General features: G+C 58.4%; 1 protein-coding gene across 1 annotated transcript; it reads right to left on the bottom strand.

The window, feature by feature from the left end:
- Window positions 1-157: 157 nt before the first annotated feature.
- Window positions 158-26330, bottom strand: Rexo1 (RNA exonuclease 1 homolog). Its single transcript, XM_027952422.2, has 16 exons — window positions 26071-26330; window positions 10756-12533; window positions 9684-9788; window positions 8687-8900; window positions 6562-6725; window positions 5756-5887; window positions 5395-5518; window positions 4461-4574; window positions 4243-4380; window positions 4027-4140; window positions 3409-3482; window positions 2912-3022; window positions 2474-2589; window positions 2240-2378; window positions 2002-2122; window positions 158-1934 (listed from the first exon to the last, which is right to left on the bottom strand). Exons 1-16 carry the CDS (start codon window positions 26225-26227, stop codon window positions 1846-1848), a joined length of 3690 nt encoding a protein of 1229 aa, XP_027808223.2. The 5' UTR covers window positions 26228-26330; the 3' UTR covers window positions 158-1845.

Raw genomic sequence — 26330 nt, 5'->3', positions numbered from 1 at the left:
AGGGCCAACAGACCAGTTTGGCCGGCAGAAGAGGAGCTGGCCCTCAGTTATCAGCTGGCTTGTTGGCCAGCCTCTGGAGCTCCCCAACTGCCCACAACTTCCCTGGGGCAGCACGTGCGTCCTGGGGAAAGGGAGTTGATATCACACAGACGCGGGCTTCTGTGAATACATCGGCACCATTTATTTAGAAAATGCCTTGTTTACAGAAGGTGGGGGACAGTCAACTTGGTCAAAAGAACAGCCCCCAAGGGTGAAGATGGCCTGACTTAACTAGGGACACCCACAGAGCTAGGTACCCCAACATGGACCCCAGGGCTCCAGGAGTCCTTTCTCCTTGCAGCCTGGGGACAGAAAGTGCTGGGGGAGTGGCCTCCATGTCCTTAGCCCTCGGCCCTACTCTCCTGGCCTTCAACAGCCTAAGTGACCAGGATGGCGGACTACCTCTTCTAGGTGGCCAACAGTGTCCTGACCCAGACCTCCACCCTGCCCCGAAGCTGAAGTCCCTCCCTGTCTCCTGGTCCAAGAAGTTCTCCAGCTTGACTTGTTAGACACACACAATTGAGGGCCTAATGGCCTTGGGCCTCCTCTTACCCCAACCAGCCAGCACAAGTCACAGATGGGGCCACTCAGCCACAGTTGGTGCAGCTGGCATCTCCTGGCCAGGGGATGGAGAGGCACGCAGTGGGCCAGGCCTTCCGCAGATACGAGCAGGCATTACTCCATCAACCCAGGGGCCCCTGTGTGCAGCGCACCCCCCAGAGCAGGCAAGGTGGGGCTGAATCTACCCTCAGGCAGGGGACAGGAAGTGGGGCCGGCTGCTCTAAGACACCCAGGCAAGCTCCAGGGCTGCTCCAGGACAGGTCCTCAAGCAGGGATGGCTTGGGCCCAGAGAGGCCATCTGATGAAGGTGAGACAAGGCCCACTTGCTCTCCTCACCTGGCCCCGGGGTTGGTGGCCCCACAGGGTGTGTGCGGAGGTCCTGCTGGGCACCAGGAGCACCACCAGACCATGGAGTCTAAAATCCATACAAACATTTATTGTCCCTGCCCAGGGTGGGAGAGAGTGGGGTACAGAGAACCCCATGGGGAGGAGGGTGGGGCTCTGGTGGGAAGACAGTGTCCAGAGGCTGGCGGGCCCTGGGGGCTGGTTTGGCTCTCAGAGGTCACGGAAGTCTAGATGGGCGGGGGAGGCGGTTCTGGAAGCCAGCCACCCAAGCACAAGGAGCTCTCTGGAGCCCAGAGCGGGACATCCAGGCCCACCTGGGCTGGATCTTTGTGAAAGGCACCCGGGCCACTGGCTCGGGTCTGGCTAGCCCACCCCTGTCCCCCAGGAGGGAAGCCGCACCAGGGCCTTGTTCCTCCAGTGGGGGAGGTAACTGTGCAAGTCAACAGGTTTAAATTAATAATAATAAAAATAACAATACAAAATAAAAAAAAAAAAGAACCCCTGTCTCAAACAAGCCCACAACAGCCCGCCCTGCCCCCACCACGTCACCGCATACGAAGAGCAGGGACAGGCCAGGTCCCACTGCCCTGGACATACAACTGGAACCTGGCAGGGGCTGGGTCTGTCCTGGTCAGCAGCAGTCTTCAGACAGCACAGGCCTAGGAGGGGCAAGGACGTGGGGACAGGCATGAGGGGCCACGGCAGGGGCTGGGCTGCAGGGTTGTCTTTGCACTCTGCTCTCTCATGGCGCTGGCTCGTCCCGCTTCTGAGTTCCATGTCTTGGCGAGGCGCACAGCATTAGCTCTCGAGATTTATTGCACTGTTTTGGAAGAGGCCTGGGGCTAAGGACGGGCCGGGGCTGCAGGAGAGGTGGGTGGGCAGCGGGTGGGCGGGCGGGAGTCATCGCTTGGTCTTAGCGTCTTCTCGGATCTTCCAGATCACTAGGTGCATGCAGGCGCTGGCGTCCTCGCTGGAGCTGTGCCCGTCCACTGCAGGGCAGACACGGTTACTGGTCGCCCTTGCCGGGGAAGAGGGCCCCCAGGGCAGGCCACTCACCATTGTCCTGGATGATCTGTCTGAGGTAGTCGGCCATGAGGTTCCGCAGGGAGCGCTTATAGGGGAGGCCCAGGCGGTGAGGGAACAGTACAGATGTGTCCACCACGGTGCTGTGGATGACCTGTGGGCAGGCGGGCAGGCAGGGTACCTCAGGACCTGGGCAGATGCACCCCCACATCCCATGGGGCCCAGAACAAAGATCCACAGGGACTCTGGGCACAATCCAGATGGGTGCTACCTTCAAGGCCAGCAGGTCACTCTCCAGGCTATGTCCAATGAGGATGGTGTCGGCGCTGAACATGCTCAACAGGACAGCCTGGACGTCCCGCAGCGTGATGCTTGTGTCCGCGAGGTCAGCCTCTGTTACCCCTGAAAACCTGGTGGGAGTAGGGGAGACGGGACCGTGGGCTGAGCAGGTGGTGGGGAGGGGACAGTTGCAGCTGGGGTTCCTGCTGCTGGGGCTGGGCCACACCTGGTGTTGTAGTCGACGATTTCGTTGTCGGGCTTGACGAAGGTGTCATACACCACACGCATCTCTGTGTCCACCACTGTGACGCGGGTCAGCTCCAGGCCATATGTGGTGTAAGACTGCAGGAGCCAAGGGACAGGCCTCAGACACAGCCTCATCCCCCAGAGGCCTGTGGGGTGGAGGCAGAGCCTCACTTACAGATGGGGAAACAGGCAAGAGACCTACAGGGCCTCAGTGGAGGGCAAGCCCCCTGCCTCAGGAGGCACAGGAACCCTGGGCACGCCCACCTGGGAGCAGCCCCGGGCAGGCACCTCCCTGCCTCAGGTGACTGCACTTCACGGTGCGGCCAGGCTCCACTCCTGGCTCCGGTGCCAGACCTGGCTGGCTCAAGTTCCTGCCCCACAGGCTGTGACAAGTGCCTGTATCCACAGGAGGACTCACCATCTCACAGTCCAGGGCGTAGATTCCTGCGTGAGTGTCTTCTGAAAGCTCCTTCTCGAAGGTCCTCACAAAGCCTTCCAGGTTTTCCTTCCGGCCGTCCTGTACGTGTTGCTGGGGGTAGTGGGAAAGGGGCTCAGGGACAGAGCCCCCCAGGCCAGGGGCTGCTGGGCAGGCTTAGCTCTTCTGGTCACCCTCAAGCCCATTCGTGGTAGAGAAGACCAGGCCCCACGTCAGGTAAGTTCTGTGCCAGTTGGTGACCCTCAGCCTGAGCCGGGATTGTGGTTGGGAGCTTGCTGAGAAGACACGGCAGAGGGAGGGCTCCCAGGATGGCTGGGCCCTCGACCTCTGGGTACTTGGGCTCCATGGCACCTTGGTAAGGGCTGGATAACTGGGCCATCTGCCAGGACCCGAGGCCAGGCTGCAGTGTGTCCCTTGACCCCAAACCAATCCAGAGTCAGAAGGCAAGAGCCTAGAGGGGGTGCCAGGGCAGGACTCACCTTTGCGACCTGACAGCCAACGGAGCCAACGGCTGCCGAACAGCACATGTACTGCGTCTCCCAGCCCCCAGCCACTGAGGGAGAGACAGCGGTCAGGGGCACAGCCTGGGTGTCCCAGCACCTCCCCCACCAGGCTGGCCTATGCCAGGACAGGGCTTCCTAGCAGGGGGATGCCAGCCCCCTCTGTGGTTTGGCAGCCAGGCCCTACTATGCAGTGAGGACGGGGAACTTAGGGGCTGAGCTGGAAGCAACTGGGTCCTTCCCCAGCAGCTTCGAAGCCAGGAAGCAGCAGGCATGGGCACCACGCAGGCCTGCAGGAGTGACAGGGCCTACAGCGGGCTGTGCCGGCAGGTGTGAAGCAGCACGAGGCAGGCCATGTGCGCCTGGGCTGGGGCCCGCACGACTAGACCAAGTGGAACTGGGAAGAGCAGGAGCAGGACAGGACGAGCCCTGTGTTCCCAGGGTGGCCCAGCCCCAGCTTCTACTTTTACAGAGGCAGACGGAAAGGGCATGTGGACATTGTTACAGGAAAGGAGGAGGAAAGGAAACCAGCAGGGGGTCAGGGAGTGGCCAGGGCCCCAGTGGGGTCTGCAGGTGGGGCCTGGGCGTGGGCCTCACCTCGGCTCCTCCGGAGCCGCCCCCAGTGGTAGTGGCACTCCTCCTCGCGGACGCAGCGGCCGGAGGAGGACACCAGGTACTCGGTGCCACAGCGGCAGCAGACTCTGCAGGAGGCTGAGTGGAGAGGCCAGAGCAGGGTGAGGGCTGGGCAGCCCCACCCTCTGCAGCCCCGCCCTCTGCACCCACCCACCCACCCAGGCAGGGGAGGCGACTCACGGTCCTTGGGCTTCTTCTCCTCGGCTGAGAGGATGACGGCGCCGCCAGGCCGCTCGGGGTGGGGGAAGGGGTAGCCGTTCTCCTGCAGCTGCTCCGGGGTGAGCAGGTAGTCCCTGAGGCGGCTGTAGAGGGCGGCCCCTGCAGACGGCGGCGGCCTGTCAGCCCACGCAGCCTGGCCAGGGCTGGGAGGGTGGCCAGGCTGGGAGGGACCCGCTCACCTTTCAGGTCCTCCACCCGGGGACTGCTGGGGCGGCTGAGTGAGAAGCTGGTCTTGGCGGCCAACTTCCCCCCTAGCACCACCTCATGGGACACGACCCTCCGGCCACTGGCTTCTGGAAGGAAGCGGGTGAAGGAGGAAGAGGGGTGCACTAAACATCTGTCCAGTGCTGGCTGGGCACCCCAAACTGCTCCCCCGGCGGCCACCCAGCTCCCTGTGCCTCAATGTCCTTCCAGGACAGTTCCCCACTGCCCACAGGGCCTCGACCAGCAACAGGAGGCATGGCTGTGCCAGGCAGCCCCTCCCCACGAGAGCTCTGTGCGGGGCAGAGGCCCCCAGGAGAGGCTCTCCCTCCCTGGAGGGAGAGGGAGGCCGGGCCGACTGAACAGCCATCCAGCGGTCTTCCAGGGCTTTGTGCTGCTACAGCCGGAGGCCTGCAAAGGCCACCAGACACCTCTGAGTGCGGGCTGAGAAGCTAATGGAGGCAGGGGGGCCTGGAGGCCAGCGGGGGAGGCGAGAGCGAGCTGGGGACACGCCAGCTGATTGCTTAATGCACCCTCTCGAGAGGCAGTAATGAAATGTCTTAACCCGGCTCTTTCTTCCTCCCCAGAGCTTAATGCACAGAGCACAGCCCGGGCGCCAGAGCCTCTTCTTTGAAGAGGCTGTGAGCGGCTCCATTAGCGGGTGGCCCCTCAGCTCCGAGGCCACACTTGCCAAGGCGGGTGGTTAACAGTGAGAAGAGGCCAGGTCCACCTCAGGCAGCAGCCCGAGCGCAGGCAGCCACAGCCTGGCAGTGCTATGCTTCCCCTCGAGGCTTTTGTCTGGGACCTTGGTGGGCTTCGGGCTGCCTGACCCTCGCAGGCCCTACTCCCAGTCCCTCTGATGGAGGCGACAGTCTGCATCTTCTGCATACAGCCCCTGCCCCCAGAACTTACTGCTGAGACCAGGCACAGTGCTGGGGACCAGGCCCCTGAGCTTCTTGAGTGTGTTCACAGCGACATTCAAGTAGATATTCTTGCTGGGGCTGCGGTCATAGGCCACCTTCTCCTCATTCAGCGCCTGGACAGGACACACGGCACTCAGCCCTCAGGCCCCAACAGGCACCCTGGAGCCCCAGCAGCAGGTCAGGAGGTAACCAGGGAGCTGCCAGGACCAGTCAAGTCTCAGTACCAGAGAGAGGGCTGAGAGCCAGGGAAATGTCTGGTGACTGTCCCAGCCCCCAGCCACTAGACACACAGCCACAGCCACCAGCCCTGCCCAGCCAGCCAACAGGACACTCACTTCTGGGGCCCCCACCTTCTCTATGGCCTCCTGGTTGGATGAGCAGAACTTGAGACACTCCTCAATAAACAGGTTGAGATAGCGTTGGCGGATGACGGTGGGGACCTTGCCCCCAAACTCTTTTGGGATAATGGGTTTCTTTAGACTCTGGAGAAAAAAGAGAAATAGCAGAGGATCCTGGGGTGGACACTCAACATCATGCTACCCACCACGAGCCCCGCCGTGCACTGTGGATGCCAGAGACGGCAGTGTGCATTTAAGGCACCAGCGCAGGCCACCAGCTGGGACAGAAGCACCACACACAGTGTCAGCAGCGGAGACACGTGAGTGTGGAGGGCAAGTGGGGCTCAGACTTCCAAAACCCAGAAGTTCTCTAAAAACAGTGCATGAGGCCTGGGGCTGGGGCTCAGCGCTGGAGCGCTTGCCTAGCACGTGCAAGGCCCTGGGTTCGATCCTCAGCACCCCATAAAAATAAAATAAAGATATTGTGTCCATCTACAAATAAAATGTAAAATATTAAAAATAAAACAGTGCATGAGGGGTGGGGTGCAGCTCAGTGATGGAGCACTTGCCCAGTATGCCCAAGGTTCTGGGTTCATCCACTCTAAAATGTAAACCCCAAGTATTTAACTGAACCCACGGAGGGAAAGAAACAGAACAAAAATAAAATAAAAACACAGGCACAAAAGACCTCACAGAGGGAATCCAGAAGAATGAACACCATGCTCCTGGGTGTCAGAGAACGGGATGGAGAGGCTGAGGAAGGAGCCCAGAGGCTGCCAACAGGGACCTGTGGCTGGCAGCCAGCTGGTGCCCATTACCTGTAGAGATGGACTGTGGGCGACGCGCTTCGGGGTGATGGTGGTGGTGGTCTTGGACGCCATCCCTGACAGCGTGCGCGTCTTCAGCGGCTGGCTGCCAGGCTCAGGGCCATGGGAGGCCTGGCTGCTGCTGGCCGAGAGGGTCCTCTTGGCACCTGTGGGGGCTGGCGGGGTACAGGGGACGTGAGCACAGGAAGAGAGGAGGCCCATCACCGAGCTGCGCAGCACCAGGCAGCTCCGGTCGTTGAGAGTCAGCAGGACGTGCATCTCTGAGTGCAGGGGGAGCGGCCGGGGCGCGGAGCTCGGGCTGCGGAATGGCATTAGGCTCTATCTGCTTTCTGGTAAGTCCATTGAGACGGGGAAACAAAAATCAGCTGTGGAGGCCGGCTCAGGCAACGTCGCCGTCGGGGTGGTCTGGCGAGTGGCGAGGGGCACACTGGGCCTCTGCCACATGTTCCAGCCCCCAACTCCGAGGCATTAACGTCTGAGGAGGACGCCCTGGCTCCTGGGCAAAGGACCAGAGGGTATGGGACGGCCCCGGCCAGTCATTATGACAAGCCACCAGCCTGCCCAGCACTGCCTCTGTGTTCTGCCTGTCCCTTTGATGAGGTCACAAACCAAACAGTCTCCCGCCCCTGGAGGAGAGCAGGGCCGCGGGGGAGGGGCTGTTTCCGAGGCTGGTCACTCAGGGTGGCTGGGCCAGGAATGGGTCTGTGAGGTTGGGTATCTGGATGGCCCTGAACCCGGAGTGACACTGCGGAAGGGCACATGGGCACACCCTGCGGTACATGCCCTCACTCTCGTGTTAAGGATCTGGATGGGCAGCTTCTCCCCAAAGTCCATCTTGCCCTTTGTGGGGTTTCCCAGCTGGGACTACAGTGGCCCTAGAATGGTTCCTGCCCATCCTATTTGAGAAGCAGGGCCACATGAGCCCCACCTGACCTGGGAGGTACCCAGGGCTGCTCGAGCCAGCCCCCAGGGAGGAGGGGAAGAAGAGAGCTGTGGACAAGCTGTGCATGAGCCTCTGTGGCCGGCATCCACCCCTGACCGGTGCTAGCAGCTTCCAGGCTCTGCAGTGCACACACTGGGCTGCTCAAGCACCCACGAACCCCTCCTCATTCAGGTCAGCCCTGTGGTGGGGAGCAGTGTCTGGAGTGCCAGGCTGCTCTGTGACAGCTCTGCCCTCAAAGCATCAAATATGAGTAGGGGACCCAGGGAAGACACCGACTTGGGAAAGGGTGTGGTGACCCAGTGGCTTTGGAGAGGGGAGAGTTAGAATCACCCAGACAGAGCTTTCTCTAGAAGGTCCTAGGCAATGGGGCAGGACCCAAGGCTTCAGGGAGTCTGGATTTGCAAGGGCCCCTAAGACGGGCAGACCTGCAGGGCCTCCAACCACCAGGCTGCTCCAAAGGTGGGCTCTGCACCCAGGCAAGGGCCTCCCTTCCCGGCAGGTGCTGAGGCTTCCCTGGCCCCACCCAGCAGAAGCTGCACCACTTCTTCTTTTTTTCGGTACTGGGTGCTTATCCACTGAGCCATGATTGTGCCCAGCTCAGAATCTCTACTTTGAGGAGTCCTCCAGGTGATTCCACCTATCACCTGCCTCCAGGGTGACCTCCTGGATGCAGATACCAGAGATGAAAAGGCTCATACAAAACCGGACTGCCTCCCCTTTCAATGTCCTGCCCACCTGCCCACTGAGGTGTGGTCATGATGGGGAAAAGTGCCCCCTGAGAAACACAGTCCCACCCACCCCAGCAAAAATGGCTGCAGAGACTCATGAGAGCCCACACCCACTCATTCAGAACCTGCCAGATGCAAAGCCACAGGAGCTAGAGCTGGTACCACCCTGGTACCAGTCCCTACTGGTTTTTTGGCCTCTAACATCCCAGGGTGGTTGGGTCAGGGAGGATAATGAAGATGGTCCAGTAAGGAAGACTCTCATCCCCAGTTTACAGACAGGTTAAGTGAGGTCCCAGGGCAGAGCTCGAGGTCATTAAGTGGTACAGGGTGGCCAGGCCAGTGACCTTGGGGCTCTGCCTCTTCTTGTACCCAACAAGAAACATTCCCAAGCCCCTCCTCCCCCACCCTCCTCCCAGCAAGGGCCAGGGCTGGGGCGGGGACTCACCCGTGGCCAAGCGGGGGTTGGGGGTGTGGGCGATCCTCCGTTTCTCTCCAGGTGCAGCGATGTGGACGGAGGAGGGCTTTTCAGCTGGCCGGGGGGCGGCCTGCAGCCAGCTGGCTGACTCCCTCTGCATCTGCTGGGCCCGCCTGTAGCACACCTCCTGGGCGGTCGGGAGCCGGGCCGGGGGCACCGCTGGGCCCCTCCTCGGGGGCTCCGCCTGGATGAAGTCACATCCTGGGGCTTGGCTGCATGTCTGGAGCACCCAGAGCAGGTGGCCCCAGGGAGGCTGCCAGCAAGGCAGCAGCGGCTCCGAAGATGGGTAGGCAGCCCCTCCAGTCACCCCTGAGCCTCTGCAGGGGACCAGCACAGAGACTCGGCCCCCAAGCTCACACTGCCCGAGGTCCAGAAGCATCTGCCTGACCTGCCTTCTTGGCTCCAGCCTCCCCAGTACCAAGGCCATGCCACTGGGTGCTGATATACAGGCAGGGTGGGGCAGGAATCCCTGGGCCTCTGATTGGGGCAATGCTTCAATCCAATCCTGCCTGATAAAAAATTCCTTTGGACTCCAGCTTCCTGAATCCCCTGGCCCCTCCTCCCAGGAAGGGCCTGATGACAGAAGCCACTGGAACTCCTGGTTGCTGACCTTGGAGCCAGCGTTTCTACCCTGGCTCTCCAGTGCTAACTCACTGTCCCCACGGCTACAGGAGAGGAAGCAAAGGCTCAGGTAGGACAACTTGCACCAGGTCACAGCCCACTGGGGCCAGGACTCATGGCAGTCTCCCCTGCTCTGTGACACCTGCTCAGCGTTGGGGAGAATCTGAGGACATTGTGTGGGTAGAATGCACCTCTCCCCCAGGACACAGCAGCTGTTGAAACAAGTCTGCCAAGTTCCCTGGACAGGAACACAAGGGGTCTGACGTTCACAGAGGTGCCAGGGATAAAGGGGCTACGCCCTCCTCCCCCGAGAGTCTCCACCCAGGACCAAAATGCCAGCCCTTACCTCCTTGCCTTGCTTGGAAAGATGCGAGATTCTCCTCTTCTGCCCTGGGAACAGAGTGGTCAGGCCGGCATGCCCCTTCTCCTCACTCTTCTCGTCCTTGGGGGGCTGAAACACATGGCCGCTCCTCAACATGGATGTCTCCGCCAGGCCTCACGGACCTGACACGGGCACATGCCCTCCTCCCCACCCTGCCTCCAACCACCCTCCAGCGAGTGGAGGATGTGCCTTTCCAGGCCCTAATCCTGGGGCAGGCAGGACATTTCGCTGGTCTTGTAGCTGAGGCCCCAGAGCCAGGCCTTGTCCTGGATGGAGCAGCAGGTTCCACAGGAGCCCAGTCCCACCTCTCCTGCTCCTGCAGGGCACGGGGCAGAGCTCAGGCACTGAGAACCAGATGACTCCAGACAGGCCCTGGAGGCCTGTTCCTGGAGGGCTCAAGCCAAGTCCAACTTGGTTTAGGAGAGCTCCCTCTGGTGGCTGATGTGGGGGCACTAGATGAGGAGGCCCAGAAAAGTCAGGGCTGGCCAGAGAACCAGGAATCCCTAATGTTCTGGGGGAGTGAGGGAAGGACGAAGAGAAGAGGAGGACAGAGACCAGAGTCAGGGGAGGCTGGAAGAGAGGAGAGGGGCTAGAGGCAAGGAAGGGTAGGAGAGAGAAGTCAGAGAAGAGAGGACAGAGTGGGGAGAGGGGCTAGAGGCAAGGGGTAGGGGACAAAGAGGGCAGGGCGAGGGGCGGGTTGGGCCCGATACCCCTTTGCCGGTCAGTCTGAACGGTCAGTCCAAACGCTGCCGCGGAAACCCGGCTGGGCGGGCTGTAAGCCAAGGTCCTCTTTCTGGAGAGGGTGCGGGGGGGCAGCAGGCGGCCACCGAGGGTTCCTGAATTTTAAATGAGTTAAGAGGCCAGCGCTGAAGGAGCAGCTTCTACCAGTCGTTGAGGTTCGAGTCGTCTGCAAACAGCTGTAGGGTGGAACGTCCCCTTGCAGGGCCCTCGCCAGGGCTGAGTACCGCAGGGCCAGGACTGAACCCCAAGGCCGGCCCGACCAGGAGCCCAGCTGCAACTGCCCGGTGCCCCTCACCTGCCGGGCCAACCGGCCCTTGTCCTCCGTCTTCACACTGGTGGACTCGTTGAAAATCCGCAGGCACTCCTCCATGGGGTCGGAGTCAAAGTCGACCTCCTTCTCCAGGGCCGAGTAGTCCACATCCTCCTCTGCATCCTCCCCAGCCCCTGAGGAGGAGGAGGAGGAAGAGGAGGAGGAAGATGCAGGGGAGGGGGGCGGGGAGGCCTTGAGACGTTTGGGCAGCTTCGGGGCGCTGAGGCCCAGGCTGGAGTCCGAGTCTGAGTCTGAGTCTGAGCTGAGGCTGGGGAGGGCAGGGGGACGGACCTGCAGGGCCCTGGGCCCGGGGCCCTCCTCCTCGCTCTCATCCCCGAAGAGCTCGGCGTGGCTTAAGGCCCGCTTCTTCAGCTTGGGGGCATCCTGAGAGGCACCCTCGTCCAGCGAGCGGGCCTTGCGCTCTACCAGCTTCCCTGATGGCATCTTCCCGCTACCCTTCCTGTCTGGCAGTTGGTGGGGACTGGGACGAGAGTCCTGGGGCCGGGGGCCCCCACTGGTGGGCCTCCCTTTCCCTGAGCTGGCCACTGGGGTGGCTGAAGATGGCTTTTTCTTGGTCCCTTCTGGCCGCTCGGCCTTATGCCGGGGGCTGCCAGTCTGCAGGCTCTTCTTTCCTGCACCTGGTTTCTCGGACCGCCCTCGGTCTTTGTCCTTGGTCTTGTCTTTCTTCCGGGCACTGTCCTTGTGGCCAAGGGATAGTGGGGTCCCATTTTTCTTCTTGGGTGTGCCTTCCTTTGGGCCACCCCGACCCTGCAAGGCCCTGGCTGGGGAGCCAGATTTGGCTGGGGACGCCCCATCTGGGCCCTTTGGGGGCTGCCCGAGGTCTCCCACGTCACACTGAACAGCCATCTCCTTGGTCTCCCGCAGACTGCCCTCCTCGGGCTCCAGGCCCTCCTTCGGGGATGGCTTCCCAGGGATCTTGCTCTTGGGGCTTGTCCCAGCCTTGGAAGGACTGGCCTCGGCCACAGGGGAGCTGGCTGTGGCTGGCTCTTCTGCTGCAGCTGGGGTGGTGTCATCCTCAGAATCTGAGAACCTGGCATCGCAGCCACCAAAGGGGTCACAGGGCTTCTTGAGAGCAGGTGTGTAGGGCTCGCTGCCACGGCAGCCCCGGGGCCGCTTGGTGGCCCTCTCATCCCTGGAGCTGGCCCTGCTGAGGTGCCGGGCTGAGTAATTGGAGAGTGGATCATACTCTAGGTCAGTGGACGGCTTGGAGTTGTCCACTACATACTTGCTGCTGGGCACAGGGCGGCCGTACCTCCGGGACTGGCTTACAGCCTTGGGAACATACTCTAGGGCGCTGCTGCCCCCTCCCACCTTGCCTTGACCCCTCTCCAGAGATGCCAGGGAATACTTGCTGCCAGGTTCAGCAGGGCTGGCCAGCGGGGTGGGCTGGTAGCTGGCATCAGGGGTCAGCAGGCCATGGCTGCTGGAGGTATAGCTGAAGGTCAGCGGGAAGGCATCCTTGTCCAGGGCTGAGGTGGGGCTGGTAGCAGGACCGCAGGGGGCCAGGGCAGCAGCCCCGGTGGAACTGTACTCAGCGGAGCTGTACTCGCGGGCCGTCTCCAGTAGCTCCTGATAGCGCCGTTGCTCCAGCTCCACTTCACTTCGTACAGCCTCGATGGCCTGGTTGACCAGCTGCAGCTCCAGGATGTCCGAGCGGGGCTCATCCCCCCGGCCCAGGGCGCCATTCTCCCTCTGTGCTGGGGGCTTGGGCAGTTCGGGGTTGTATGGATCATAGCCAAGCCCTGAGAGTGAGAGAGGAGAGAAGAGCCAGTGAGCAGGCCTGCAGAGCTGCCGCACACCGGCCTCCACCGGGCAGGGAGAGCAGAGCCAGCCCTCCTGGGACTAACCAGACTCCAGGCTCTGGCCCAGGTCCCAGCAGCCCCCACTGAGGCCCAGGCAGAGGGGTGGGAGGCAGGCAGGATCCTGGCAACTGCCAACAGCAGCGTGTCCCAGAGACATCCTAGCTCGGCTCAAGGAATTTACACATTGAGTTCACAATGCAAAGGCGACAGGGCAGACCAGGCTACCTGGGCAGTGGGCCACACAGCCCGACAGTTCAAGGCTCTGGGCTGAGCCACCAACCAGCTCTGGCAGGGGACACAAGGGTGAGGCCTTCCATGGGCAACTGGGCTCCGCTCACCCAGTGGTGTGAGTATGTCACAAGGCCCAGTGTCTCCCACAGACTTTTTTTTTTTTTATGGAATTTGAACCCAGAGGCTATATCCCTAGTCCTTTTCCTTTTGAGACAGGATCTTGCCAAGTTGCTAAGGCTGGCCTCAAACTTGCCATCCTGTCTCAGCCTCGGAAGTCACTGGGATTATGAGCACACACCACTGTGTGCAGCTTTTTTTGTTTTTAGCTGGGGTCTCCCCAAGTTGCCTAGCTCCCACAAACTTTTTTGCGTATGGCAAAGTTCACTAGGCCAGCCCTAACTGGGGAGAAAGTGAAAGCCGAGAAAGCACCCAGCGCCAACCACGGCGGGGTGGAGGAAGAGTCCCCACTCAGCACACTGTCCCGTCACACCCGCATAAGACGTGTGAAGGAAAGAGGTCTGTTGGTGATCACACTTGTGTAGAAAAAGAAAAAGCACAATACATTCAAACACTCTGAAAAACACCATGAATGGGGCAGAGAGTCAGACAGACTGGAAGACCGCATTCATCGCTGGCCAGCTGAGGGCTGTGGCCTCTAGAAGCTGGAGAAGGCGGGGCTCAGATTCTCCTTGGAGCCTCAGGAGGGACCAACCCTGCCACACCTGGACCTTAGGACTTCTGGCCTCCAGAAATGCAAGAGGACAAACTTATTTATTTTTGCAATACTGGAGACTGAACCCGGGCTGTGCACCCGCTAGGCGAGCGCTCAGCTGCTGAGCTACATTTCCAGCAGTCTATACGGTTTTAAGCTACTGATTTTGTGATAACTTGTTATAGCAGCCATAGGAAACCAACAGCCTGAAAAAGAAAACACTTGCATGGAAAAGATCACCACAAGTCGAGAGACAGAGGGGACAAAATACACAGTCCAACTAGCACGACAAAAGATCCAGCCTGCTCACTCCACAGGGGCTGCCTGCCACCCAGCTGTCAGGGGGACACTACTGGGGCTAGGGCTCAGTGGTAGAGCACTTGCCTGGCATGTGTGAGGCGCCGGGTTCGATTCTCAGCACCACATACAAACAAAATAAAGGTCCATCAACAAATAAAAAACATTAAAAAAAGAGAAGACACCACTGAGAGGAACAGGAAGAGAATGGGCAGCCAGGAGGCCACCACACGAAGTGCTGGAGATGGACTGTCCAGAGCAGCGAGCGGCTCTGCCACAGCCCTGCTGCCACACGGGGTTGGGAGGGGCTCTCTGGAGAGCAGCTTGTAGCACCCTAGGCTCACCCTAGCCCACCCTGCAGACACACGGAAGAGACAGATGTGAAGGCACAGCCGGAGGCACCACCTGAAGAAAATAACAAAGGAGAGGACCTGGAAGCCTAAGCCAGTCACCTGGGGTTGAAGAGCACACTCTGTCCCACCCCCAAGGTACACTGCTGTGGGAAGGACAAGGACAATGGGAGTGGAGGGTGGTCAGGGCGAGCACAGTCTGTGCCCTTCAAAGCCTCTCCACAAACACAATTAAGCCAACATGGGAACAAGGCGCCCCCAGGCCCTTATCATGCCAGCTGGCCAGTGGTCTCGGGGGCAGGAGCAGTACAATGGTGTCTTCAGTTACTCTGTATACAGTGCTAACAGGCATGTCTAAGACAGGCCGATAAAAAAGTGAGACAAGCTGTGGAGCCACGTAGCAAAAGTGCACAGATAGGCTGCTGCCCAGTACCAGTTCTGGGCCAGAATCTCCAGTACCAAGACACTGTCTGCTTCTTAATATTTTTTTTGGCAGTACCAGAGATTGAACCCAGGACTTCGCACAGGCCAAGCAACACTTCACTACTGAACTGCACCCCAGCCCCCCACTGTATTTGAATGTGCAATTCTCTGTGTACTTACTATTAGGAGTCTATACTTCATTTTATTTTTGTACTAGGAAACTCAGGGACTAGGCAAGCACTAACCACAGACCCACACCCCCAACCTCTTGATTTCTTCTATTACAAACCTCATAAGCTGAGGGCTGGGGCACCAGGATCAGAAAGTGCAGCTGCCCTGTTCCTCTGCTCAGGTATAAGTGGGGCACTCCCATCTCTAGGGCCAAGGAGCTGAGCACCCCGAATGTGAGCTCATACAATGAGGACAGGGCTGCACCAGGAGGGCCACTGCTCTTGCCCAGTCAGCTGCCCCACCCCTCAGGCTGCGGCAGGGGGAAGGGCAAGTATATTGAGAGGAGTAGATCAAGGCCTGGGATTTGTTTTGGTACCAGGGATTGAATCCAGGGGGGCTTAATCAATGAGCCACATCCCCAGCCCTTTTTATTTAGTTTGAGACAGGTCTCACTAAGTTGCTCAGGGCGGCTTGAACTTGTGATCCTCCTGCCTCAGCCTCCCAAGTCACCAGGATTACAAGCAGGTACAGTACTCACAGGCTAAGGCCTGGGGCCAGACAAAGCACAGACCACCCAAACCACTCTCTAGCCCATCTCAAAGCCATTGAGATAGGACTTTAGACATTTTGTGTTTTGGAAGGAGAGGCCACTGCCTAGGTCAGGCCAGGAAGGTTCTCCCAAAAGCTGCCCACCTGAGAAAGGTACTCCTAAAAGGTCCTAGGAAAAGCTGGGTGCAGTGATGCACGCCTGTAATCCTGGCTACTTGGGAGGCTGAGGTAGGAGGATCACAAGTTTGAGGCCAGCACGGGCAACTATGGGAGGCCCTAAACAACTCTACAGGACCCTGTCTCAAATAAAAAATAAGGGGCTGGGGATGTGGCTCAAGCGGTAGTGCGCTCGCCTGGCATGCGTGCGGCCCGGGTTCGATCCTCAGCACCACATACAAACAAAGATGTTGTGTCCGCCGAAAAATAAATAATAAATATTAAAATTTTTTTTAAAAAAATAAATAAAAGGGCTGAGTGTCTGGGGCTGGGGTTGTAGCTCAGTGGTAGAGCGCTCGCCTAACATTCATGAAGCACTGGGTTCAATCTTCATAACCACATAAATGTAAAATAAAGATATTGTGTCCACCTAAAACTAAAAAATAAATATTAATTAAAAAAAAAAAAAAGGCTGAGTGTCCCTGGGTTCAATCCCCAGTACCAAAATAAATAAATAAGTGGGTTCCATCCAGAGGGAGGGGTGAAGGAGGGTCAGAGCTGCTCAGACCCTAAGCGGGCTCCACCAGCCCACCCAGCCCCAGCTGAACACTCTAGAGCAGGCCAATGATGACCAATGATGTGAGCTGGAGGGCTCCAGGAGCACTGAACCAAGGGTAAAGCAACTGCCCTGCGGGGCCGAGGTCAGTTACATCCCCTTTGACCGTCTACTTCCTCCAGGCACTGAAGCTCATCCCTGCACCCAAGTTCCCCTGCTGATACCATACAGTAGTGATGCCCTGACCCAGACAGGTCCATAGGCAGAGCGCACAGCTGACAGAGTTGGACTGTAGCCCACTTGCAGTTCAGACCTGGGCACCGGGGCCCACAGAGTGGTGACCTGAGGCTTAGGAGCCCCAATACAGAAGGTATCACTGCCCCCTCCGCCCCTGGACCCTCCCTCACAGGGCTGAATTTTGTTCTTTTCTCTTTTTTTTTTTGGTACTAGGGATTGAACCCAGTGTGTTTTACTGCTAAACCACATCCCCAACCTTTTTTTATTATTTGGAGACAGGGTCTCACTAAGTTGCTTAGAGCCTTGCTAAATTGCTGAGGCTGGCCTCAGAATTGCAATCTCCCTGCCTCAGCCTCCCAAGTTGCTGGGATGACAGGGGGGTGCCCACCAGGTCAACCTAGGAAAATGTTTTGCATGCTACTTGATGCACCTGTGGCTCACCTCCGCACTTGAGGTTGGGGGACACATCAAAAGGAGGAGCCTGGGCTGAGTTATGGTTTAGTGCTGCAAAATAAACTTTTTTTTTTTTTTTAAAACCAGGGATTGAACCCAAGGGTGCTTAACCACTGAGCAACATCCCCAGCCCCGCTTTATAATTTTGTTGAGAGACAAGGTATCTCTGAGTTGCTTAGGGCCTTGCTAAATTGCGGAGGCAGGCTTTGAACTTGTGATCCTCTGCCTCAGCCCCCTGAGCCACTGGATTACAGGCGTACACCACCAAGTCTGGCAAAATAAACACAATTTAAAAAGGAGGACCCTGAGGTAGGATGGGCCCAGGTGGGATGGCCTTCCATCTGTGAGAACTAATCCAGGTGGAAGCAAATGAGAATTTCTTCAGGGCTTTGGAGGGATAAGCATTGTTTGGTAAACAAGATTAATTGCATTTTTCTCAGAGCAGGGATATGGCAACTGACACAGTGACTTCAAAAGCCTAAGGCTCCTCTAGGTTGTGCCTTTCTTCCCCATCTCACCAGGGCCAGGAAGGGAGGGCACACAGCCCCAACAATCCCCAAGCCAGAGCCTCTCTGGCAGTTACTGCAAGGATGTCCCTTCCAAGGCCCCATGCCCAGCCTCCCTCCTGGCCCAGGCAGAGCTGGCTCCACCTGCTAGAGTTCCAACCACCTGGCCAGCTCTCTGTACGACCCAGTCCTGACTCAGGGGCCCTGTCACTAGTTCCTTAGAGGTGCCCAGGCACAGAGCTCCAGATGGGCTGGACACCTGCAAGAGGCTGTTGCTTCCTTCTGGAGCCCTGGGCACTGGATCTAGGACCAGGCACAGCTCCCCATCCCTCCCAACCTCACTTTGGCTGTGGTTTTCTGCCCAGGGTACTACCTGCCTCTGGATGGGGGCCTGGGTCCCCCAGGAAGCCTGGCCCAAACTCTAACTACATTCAGAATGACCAGAAAACTCTGAAAATTACAAGATGGACAGCAGAAACTCCTATGAATTCCCAGTACCTCCCCCAGAGCTCTGCCTTCACCACTTCCTGCAAATGCCCTAAGCTGAGGTCACAGATGCAGCAGCAGGAGTGGGAGGGAGCATTCCTGGGTCCTGAGCCCAGGTCTCCCTCACTGCCTGGGAGGCCCGCTATCACCCACCTCCACTTCTCTCTCAGCCTCTGCCTGAGTCCCAAAGATTGATAAAGGCCAAGAGACTGCATGGGGTAGCTCCACACTCAGGTGGTGGTCACAGCACACTGACCCCACCAGGGGAAGCAGCCAAGGGCCTCCCCCCCTGAGTTCTGCTAGGACAAAAGAGTCAAAGGGTTGTTGGCCACGGGGTCTCGCCCCAGACCCAGGAAGCCACCTGAGTAGCCCAAGGACTCAAAAAGGACAGTCCCCAGAGCTGCCCACTGGCTCATGTCAGAGGACCCACCCACTCTGGATTTTCCCAGGAAAATGTTCTGGCAAACAGTGCCCCCCAAAGGCTACTTCAATGGATGACAGTACAGCCCAAGGTCCCCATGGCAGGCCGCCATTTGTCCTCCCAGGCCCGTGTTGGCTCACAGGGGCCTCCTTCCCAACCACATACAGGACATCCTCATGTCCCACCCTGGATGTCGGATGCCCAGGGCCCTCTGAGCTCAGCCCCACTGCAGCGACAGGGTCACTGACTCCAGAGAGTACCCCTACGCCTGGAGTGACAGGCACTGCACATCACTGGAGAAGACCATTCACAGGCACCCAGAACAGGGCCCAGCCAATGACGAGGGTGCCAAGCCTTAAAGTGCCCCCAAACTCCCTGAAGCCCAGGCCCGGCTACTTGCCTCTCCCAGGGAGCCTTCCCTGCCCCAAGGCAATCCCCAGAGCGATGGCAGGGTTTCCCAACAGGCAGCGCCACAGGTCCTGACCTAGAAAACACTGCCCAGCCAGACTGTAACGTCACTGGTAATGCTTAGTTTCCTGAGGCAAGGACAGAGAGAACACAAGAGCTGCCCTGGACACTCATTTATTACACAGGCTGCTGGGCTGCCCCTCCATGCCCAGCAGGCAGCCATGTCCGTTGCTCAGGCTTGAGAAGGGCCCACAAATGTTCATAGAATGATGTGTGATGACAAAGACGTAGTCAGGACAAGAGCTCAAGACTGCCATTCCAACCACCAAGGATTCTGCTGGCCTGGAATGTGTCTTCCGGAGGGCTGGAGGGGCCTGTTCTTCTCTGCATTGCTCCCTCCTCTCCCCGTAGTCCATCACAGGCAGGAATCACCTTCATGGCTCAAATAAATGAACTGGAAATATAAAGGTCCCAGTCTTCTACCCAGCAATGTTCAAGTATCCTAAATCCCTAATCCCAGTAGGGATTTCTGGGGCCACCTTTCCTTTACCCTCAGCCTAGCAACACCTAGGACCCAGGTGCTCACAGGGAAGCTGGGGTGGGACAAGCACGGAAGCCTTACCAGGCCAGGGTTTCAAAGGCTGTTTGTTCCAGGAATGGGGCCACGGTGTCTTCCAAAAATGTGCCCACATGTCAGGGTCACAAATGAGCACCAGAGGTTTTATTCTTCACACAGCAGGCAGGTGCTGAGTGACACAGGGCTGGCTTTCCAGGGAGACAGCCCACCCCGTCAGTCACTCCTCCAGCTGGCCCTCTTCCTCCACCAGAACCACAGAGCCCAGTCTGCCCAACAGAAGGAGCTCCCCACTCCCTCCCTGCTCCAGCCACTTCCTCCAGCTGTCCAAGACCCTCCCCAGGGAGCCAGCTTCATGTGCCCACATGCAAGGCACACCTGAAGGGACGAGGGGAGTCAGGTGAAGACTCTGGCCTCACCCCACCTCCTCTGGCCTGCTCTTTGAGGCCTCAGAGCCACTGTGGGGAGTGGGGGGTGGTCTCCCCGGACAAGCAGACTGTGCCAGAACTGAGGGACAAGCTGCACTGCCAGGACATGCCTAGAGTGAAAGCCAGTCCCAGAGCCCCCCAAACATTCCCTTCCCTGGGAACCGGCAGAGCCATCATCAGCCTGCAGCGCAATTCACTGGACCAGCAGCAGGACCCAGCCTCCAGTCTCCACCAGGCAGGCCCAGTGCAAGCACCTGTGGATAATCAGATGAATGAGTGGAACACTGAACCAGAGCCCCAACCCTCCGAGGAGACACCAAAAGGACAAGGGACACTCCTGTGTGTGTGCTCGCGCAAGAGAGAGAGAGAGAGACAGACAGACAGACACAGACAGACTGGGGAATGAAACCAGGGGCACTCTACCACTGAGCCACATCCCCAGCCTTGATACACAGCTCCCAGCAGCTAGACGGAAGGCTGACCAGCCTCTCAGGCCCCCATCTTTGGCACACAAACCCCTGCCCCCGACTTTGGGCAGACTTAGGTCCACAGCAGCCCTCCAGGGCCTGTGCTAGGAAAGGACAGGTAACAAGTCAGCATGCCAATGGTGAGCCCTGCTGGCCCGTGGGCAGCAGCAGCACTGAGGCTGCCTCACTTGACCTCCTGGGAGGAGCCAGCCCCTCTGAAGCAGAGTTTAAGAACATTCCAGGCCCCTTGGTGGTCTGCCTCCCTGTCCAGAATCCTAAATGGTGCACCCCCACTCCGCTTCCAGACCCCAGGCAAACCCCTGGGAGAGTGCACCTTTCAAAGCCAGATCAGCAACTACCTGACACCCACTTGACTTCCCTGCAAGTCCGGGTGCCAGCTCTCTCTCTGCTAGAGATTGGACTATGTCTGTGCTTCTGTCCCCACCCTATGCTTGTCATCCCTTTCCCTCCATCTGTCCCACAAATACTTACCGAGTCCAGGGGAGCACCAGGGTAAGCTCTGGAGGTTACAAAAGGCACTACAGCCCACAGTGTGTGTGCCCAGGTCTGGACCTTCCAGCATGCTGAGGTAGGAAGTACCAGGGCAGTTTCCCTATGAAGCCAGCAGCATCTCCCTCCTTGAGGCCTCTGGAGCACTGCTGGGCACCACAGGGCCCAGGCAACCCACCCTAGGACTACTGGTGCACACACTCACTTCCTCCAAGAGTGAGCGACCACCACAAGAGCCCCCGGGACTGGGCCACCAAGGAAAGATGGGAAAGGCAGTCAGCCAGAGATATTCAGGGAAGTGCCAGGAACTCCTTGGCATCTGCCCTGACCAGCCAATTCCCTCTCCTCTTGATCCCCTTTAGTCTTTCAGTTTTTCCTGCATGATGGGTCACAGCAACCTACTGCACACGGACGGCTTTTAAAGAGTAAGCACAGCACTGTGCACCCCAACTCAGCTTGAAGCCATCTGCTCCTCACTGCTGCTCAGGTGCAGGGGATGCTGAGGGTGGAGGAGGGGCACACCCTTGCCCTGCACTGGGTAGACCTATTGCCTGCACAGGCAGGGTACACACATGCTGCATGCCCACTGAGCAGGAGACAACCAAGGCAAGGAACAGGCCCACCTCCCCGCCTAGCTAGGCCCTCCACCACAAGAAGCCAAACTAAGATACCTTCACTTGGGACTCGACTATCTCTGTGGTCGCTGAGGGCCACACCTCCTTTCCTCTGGAGTCCCTGGAGCAGGAGGAGAGCTGTGAGGGCTGGGACTGGGTGAGCACTCAGGACCTGCAGGTCCTCTAGGCAACTCCCAGCAGACAGGTGGTTCCACCGACCCTAGCAGGCCCCAGCCTGAGCACAAGGGCTGGGGGACAGAAAGTGTTTTCATGGTTTCTGCTGCCTCTACAGGCCCTTGGCCAGATGCTGGCATACTGGAATAAGGTGTCCTCTTGGCACTGGGCACAGTAGGGTGCTGAGCAGCAACCTTGGCCTCTATCCACTCCAGACCAGGAGCTCCCATAGTTGTAATAGACACAAATGTCCCCAGACATGGCCCAGGACTCACCAGGGAGGCAGGGTTGCAGTTTGAGATCCCAGCTGTACTGATCCACACTAAGCAAAGGACCCTAAGATTTCCAAGTGACCTTGTGCAGGAAGTCTTATTTTAAAAGCCCAAGCCAGGACGTCCCACTGCAGGTTGGGAAGGGCCAAGAAGGCAGTTTTCACAGCCCCCCCGGCTGTCCAGGGGGGCCCTAGTAGGGAAACTCCTCAGAAAACAACAGAATCCAGTGCGACGTGTGAGGCATGCTCATGACTACTCTACAGAGACACCAAACCCAAAGCCGTCCTGTGGCAATTAAGAAGCATTTTGACTTCTCTGTGCTCCCTAGCATTTCTAAAATGAATGTCAGGCCCAGTCCAGGGTAGTAAAAGCACCGGGTCAACAGAGGCAGCCAACCCACATTGTGTTGTGCAGCTGCGGGAGGGAGGCTTGGGCCCTGCCATGCTCACAGGGTGCCTGGTGCCTTACCTCTACCCCAGCTTCCACAGATGGGGATAGAACCCCAGAGCCAGCCAGCAGTGAGGTCAGACCAGTGGCTCTTCCACTAGGCGGGGTAAAGCTGTGTCCCAGGCCTCTGGAGTCAGGCCTGGCCATGCTGGATTTAGGTTCCCTGGGCAGGAAGAGGCTTAAAGAGAAAATAGAGTGGCCGCCCCAAGAAATTCCACACACAACCAGGGGTTCTCTAGCAGGGTGACTCTGTCCATCAAATAACTTGCAAGTGTCTGGGACATCTGTGATTGTCCTGACTGGGGGGGCAGGAGTACCACCGTCATCAACTAAGGGAAGACCAGAGATGTTGCTCCACACCTACGATACACAGCCCTCCCTATCCAGGAAAATTGACTTTGACGTCCAGAATACCAACTGCTCCTTCAATGGGCTCCATAGCTCCCACCCCAAAGGAGGCGGCCAAGCTGACCTGACACTGACCACCAGCTAGTGAAGACCCCCACCCAGGTCCTTGCCAAGCCTCCTAATGTGGCAGCACTGCCCTCTGCTGGGTTTTCTTCAAGAACTGGGTCTTCCCCTGGGAGGGAGTCTAAAGTAGTTATCTCTCCAGGAGGAACTGGGTCCTGGAAGTGCCCAGCATGTCAGGTCTCTGAGAAGAGGAAGCAGGATGGCAGGATATCAGCCCTACAATGCACTTGAGAGCCCAAAGGGACCCAGCCTTAGGGATGGTACTGCTGCCCGGCCCCACTCCTTGTTCTGAGCCAGCTCACAGAGGAAGAAGACCCCACTCTGACAGCAGAGAAACACCACCACCTCCCTGACCTCAGCCCTGCCTGGCTGGGCATCCCTGGAGATACAGGGCTTAGTTCCTCCAAGGAACACTCAACTTTCAAAGAGCAAGTGTTCCCACAAGTCAGGTGGGTCTCTTGCCCCCCCCCCCCAGCCCAGTCCTAAAAGAGCTCAATACTCAGAGGATGGCCACTGTCCCTCTGACCCAGGAGTACTCTCACCTGCCCTTCAAGTCAGAGCTCCAGATGCTGCCATCCCGAGGCCAGTTCCTGCCTGTCTCAGAGCCCCAGTCAATACCTAGTCCCCCGCACCTCAGAGAGCCCACAGCTCCCTGAGGTCCCAAGCCCAGCCTTGTTGGTATGTTGTGGTGTGGGAGACCAACCTCACACGTGACTGAGTCACACTCCCTGGCTGGGTGCTGAGGCGCTCAGTCACAGAAACGTGGCAGAGCTTTCCCCACCCTTCTTGGGTGCGAGGGACAGTGCAGGGGTGTGTCTTGCTACAGCCCATGGGTGGAGCTATGCTCACCTGTTCCTTTGTAATATAACCCCTTGCCCTGTTTAGGATAGAATCTTCCATGGAAGTACCTTGTGTGTGTCCCCTTCTCCTACTGTGCCCTTGGGTGTGGCCTACCCAGGTGTCAGTCATCCTGCTGACAGTGGACATCATGAAGACAGACTCAGCCCCCTGAAACCTGACCCCTTGCCTCATTTGAATGGCTTTTCCTCAATAAAAGGGGTCAGCGTGTGCTCTCGCTCTCTCTTCCTGCGGACCCTTAAGGTCAGAGGAGCCGTCACAGCGACCCCAAAGAAAAAGGTCTTTGTGTCTCTTGTGTGGTTATTTTGCGCAGCCCAGTTAGCCCAGTTTTCCTGGAGTGACCCTGAGCAACAAAAGACAGAACAAACTCATGTCCATGTTCACTTGGCCTCTCTGGGGGAAGCAAAGTTGGACACAAAAGTGCTTAGCAAAAAATAGGGGCTCAAAAACCAAAATGGAAATCACAAGCAACTGACACCTGCTGGGTAAACGCAAAGGGCAGCAGAAGGGCTGCCTCTTCCTCTGCTCTTCTACAGAGTCCAGATGGACACTGTCAAGGCTGGGCAAAAGAGGCTGACCTGAAGGCAGACACTTCAGTGTTCTTGTAATCCCAGTGACTCGGGAGGCTGAGGCAGAAGGATCGGAAGTTCAAGGGCAGCCTCAGCAACTTAGCAAGACCCTAGGGAACTTAGTGAGAATCTGTCTCAAATTTTTAAAGAATTAGGGGCTGGGGATGTGGCTCAAGTGGTAGCACGCTCGCATGGTATGCGTGCGGCCCGGGTTCGATCCTCAGCACCACATACAAACAAAGATGTTGTGTCCGCCGATAACTAAAAAAATAAAAAGATATTTAAAAAATTAAAAAAAAAAAACAAAAAAAAAAAAAAAAAATTTTTAAAGAATTAAAAGGGCTGGGGATGTGGCTCAGTAGTTAAGTGTCCCTGGGTTTGATCCCTGGTACCCAAAACAACAACAAGCCAACAAAGTGAAGGCTGAACTGAGGTGGGGCAAGGTGCCTTCTAGAAGGCAGGGACACTTCCTCCCTACCAGAAACTGGAACAAGGCTATTCATTCTCCACCAGCAAAAAGGAAATGCAGCAGCTGGCCGGCCAGGTAAGCAGACACGTTTCCCCGTAGGACTGTGGGGCACACAGAACATCACCAAAAAAACTCAAAGAAATGGCCTTTTGGGAAACAAAAGAAACTTACCAAAAGGCTGTCGTGGCACAAAGGGACAACCTGAGGAATCAACACCCCTAACTTCAGAAGGCTGGAAAGCAATGCCTGGAGGACTCAGAAAGCCAAAACAGCGGGGTGTGGCTCAGGGGTGGAGTGCTTGTCCAGCATGTACAAGGCCTTGGATCCCACCCCTAGAATTGTATGCGCACATACATACACACACACACACACACAATGAGGATGTCTGTGGATTGAGGGAGTAATGAGAAAACTAAGTCAGGCTGCTCTTGCAGAACATCACATAAGATCAGCAAGAACATAAATGAAGTCAAGAAACTACACTGAGCCTCATGGCCACAGAGAAGCCTCCCATATGCACTCCCCAGCCATCCCCACCTCTGGCTGCGGTATCTGTGGGCACACCAACTTTCCTCTTCAACAGCAAGTTCCTGAGAGGAGACCTGCATCTTATGGCGCTCTGAATCCATCACCTCTGGCCCAGCAAGGGTGCCAAGTGTCAGGTGCAGAGCTGGACCAGGAATGCACTGCAGACTGCTGGGTGCAGGTGTGGGTCCTCTTGGCAGAGCTACATGGGAAACTTGAGAAATGGAAAACCATTCTCTTTTCTCTGACAAAGGAAAACAGATCCAAGATCTAACCTAGCAAGAGTGCTCCTCTTTTTAAGTCAGAAGATCCTTAGCCCAAAAATCACTACCTTAAGGAGAATGTGAGACATGTCTGAAAACAACGCTGGATGAAGAAACCTGTGGTTGAAGAAATAAGGACCCGAGGGAAGGGGACGGCCACTCCACAGAGACAGAGGTCACCAGGAGGAGTGTGAACCACACTATGCTGGATCCCGGCTCCCAGCCTGCGCCTGCGCCGAATCCTCACAGTGCCTCAAGTCTCACCTCATCTCCCACCTCTCACCAGAGACCCTGCTGACCCCTCGCAGCGCTCAAAGGCTGCCATGACAGGAGGGTACAACACTTAGTCCACCAAGGTCCTCTGCCCAACGAAGAGCAGGGCACTCCCTGGAAGGCCGCGCCCGTCCCAGCCAAGTGGATTCTGACTTACTCCCTGTTTGCTGGACAGACAGCAAGTGCTCCACGACCCTCGGGACACAACTACTGGAAACAGCGGTGCTGTCACCAGAGGCGCTGTCACCAGAGGCGCGGCTGGGACGGGTCCTGGACGTGAACAGGGCTGCCACAAGCCCACGGGGCCGGGGAGCGGCGGGAAGCCCGGCGGCCGGGCGCGGGCCCGCCTCCCCCGCCCCGCGACAGGCCCGGAGGGCGCGTCCGCCCGTTGCTCACAGCGCCGCTGCCGGAGAGGAGGCTCGCAGGAGGGGAGGCTCAGGGAGGCTCAGGGAGGCCCAGACCCTCGCCCGGGACGCCGGGCGGGGGGGGCCGCGGCCCGCGAGCGTGTGGGGAAGGGGCTGGGCGGGGAACCGGGGCGCGGGCAGGTCCGGCGGTGCGGTCCAGACCCAGGCCCGGAGCCGAGACCCGGCGGGCGAGCGAGCATTACCTGCTGCGGCGGACGCCGCTCCGCCACCGCCGGGCGCGCCAGGCCCCCGGGCCCCGCGGTGCCGGAAGTGGCAGTAGGGCCGCCGGCAGGGCCCCCCGGGCGCCCCCGCCCAGTAGGGGCAATCGATAGCCCGGAAGAAGCCAGTGGAGCGTAGCATGATCCGTCCCGCGGCGGGGCCCCGGCCCGGAGCCGCCCGGGGCCCCTCACTGGCGCCGCGGTCGTCGCCGCCCGCGCCTCACGGACCCCGCCGCCGCCATCTT

Source organism: Marmota flaviventris, chromosome 1 (genome assembly GCF_047511675.1).
Source record: "Marmota flaviventris isolate mMarFla1 chromosome 1, mMarFla1.hap1, whole genome shotgun sequence".
Taxonomy (NCBI): Eukaryota; Metazoa; Chordata; class Mammalia; order Rodentia; family Sciuridae; genus Marmota; species Marmota flaviventris.
Note: the sequence above shows the minus strand (reverse complement) of the source record. Positions and strands in the feature narration are given on the sequence as shown.

What these genes read in the sequence shown, in the direction of transcription:
- Rexo1 (XM_027952422.2), bottom strand. Translation starts at nt 26,227, where the DNA reads ATGCTACGCTCCACTGGCTTCTTCCGGGCTATCGATTGCCCCTACTGG. An exon ending in GGAGAAGAAGCCCAAGGACC is followed by an intron (nt 4,141 to 4,242) that starts GTGAGTCGCCTC and finishes CTCTCCACTCAG; the next exon opens with CCTCCTGCAGAGTCTGCTGC. An exon ending in GCGGCTCCGGAGGAGCCGAG is followed by an intron (nt 3,483 to 4,026) that starts GTGAGGCCCACG and finishes TCTCTCCCTCAG; the next exon opens with TGGCTGGGGGCTGGGAGACG.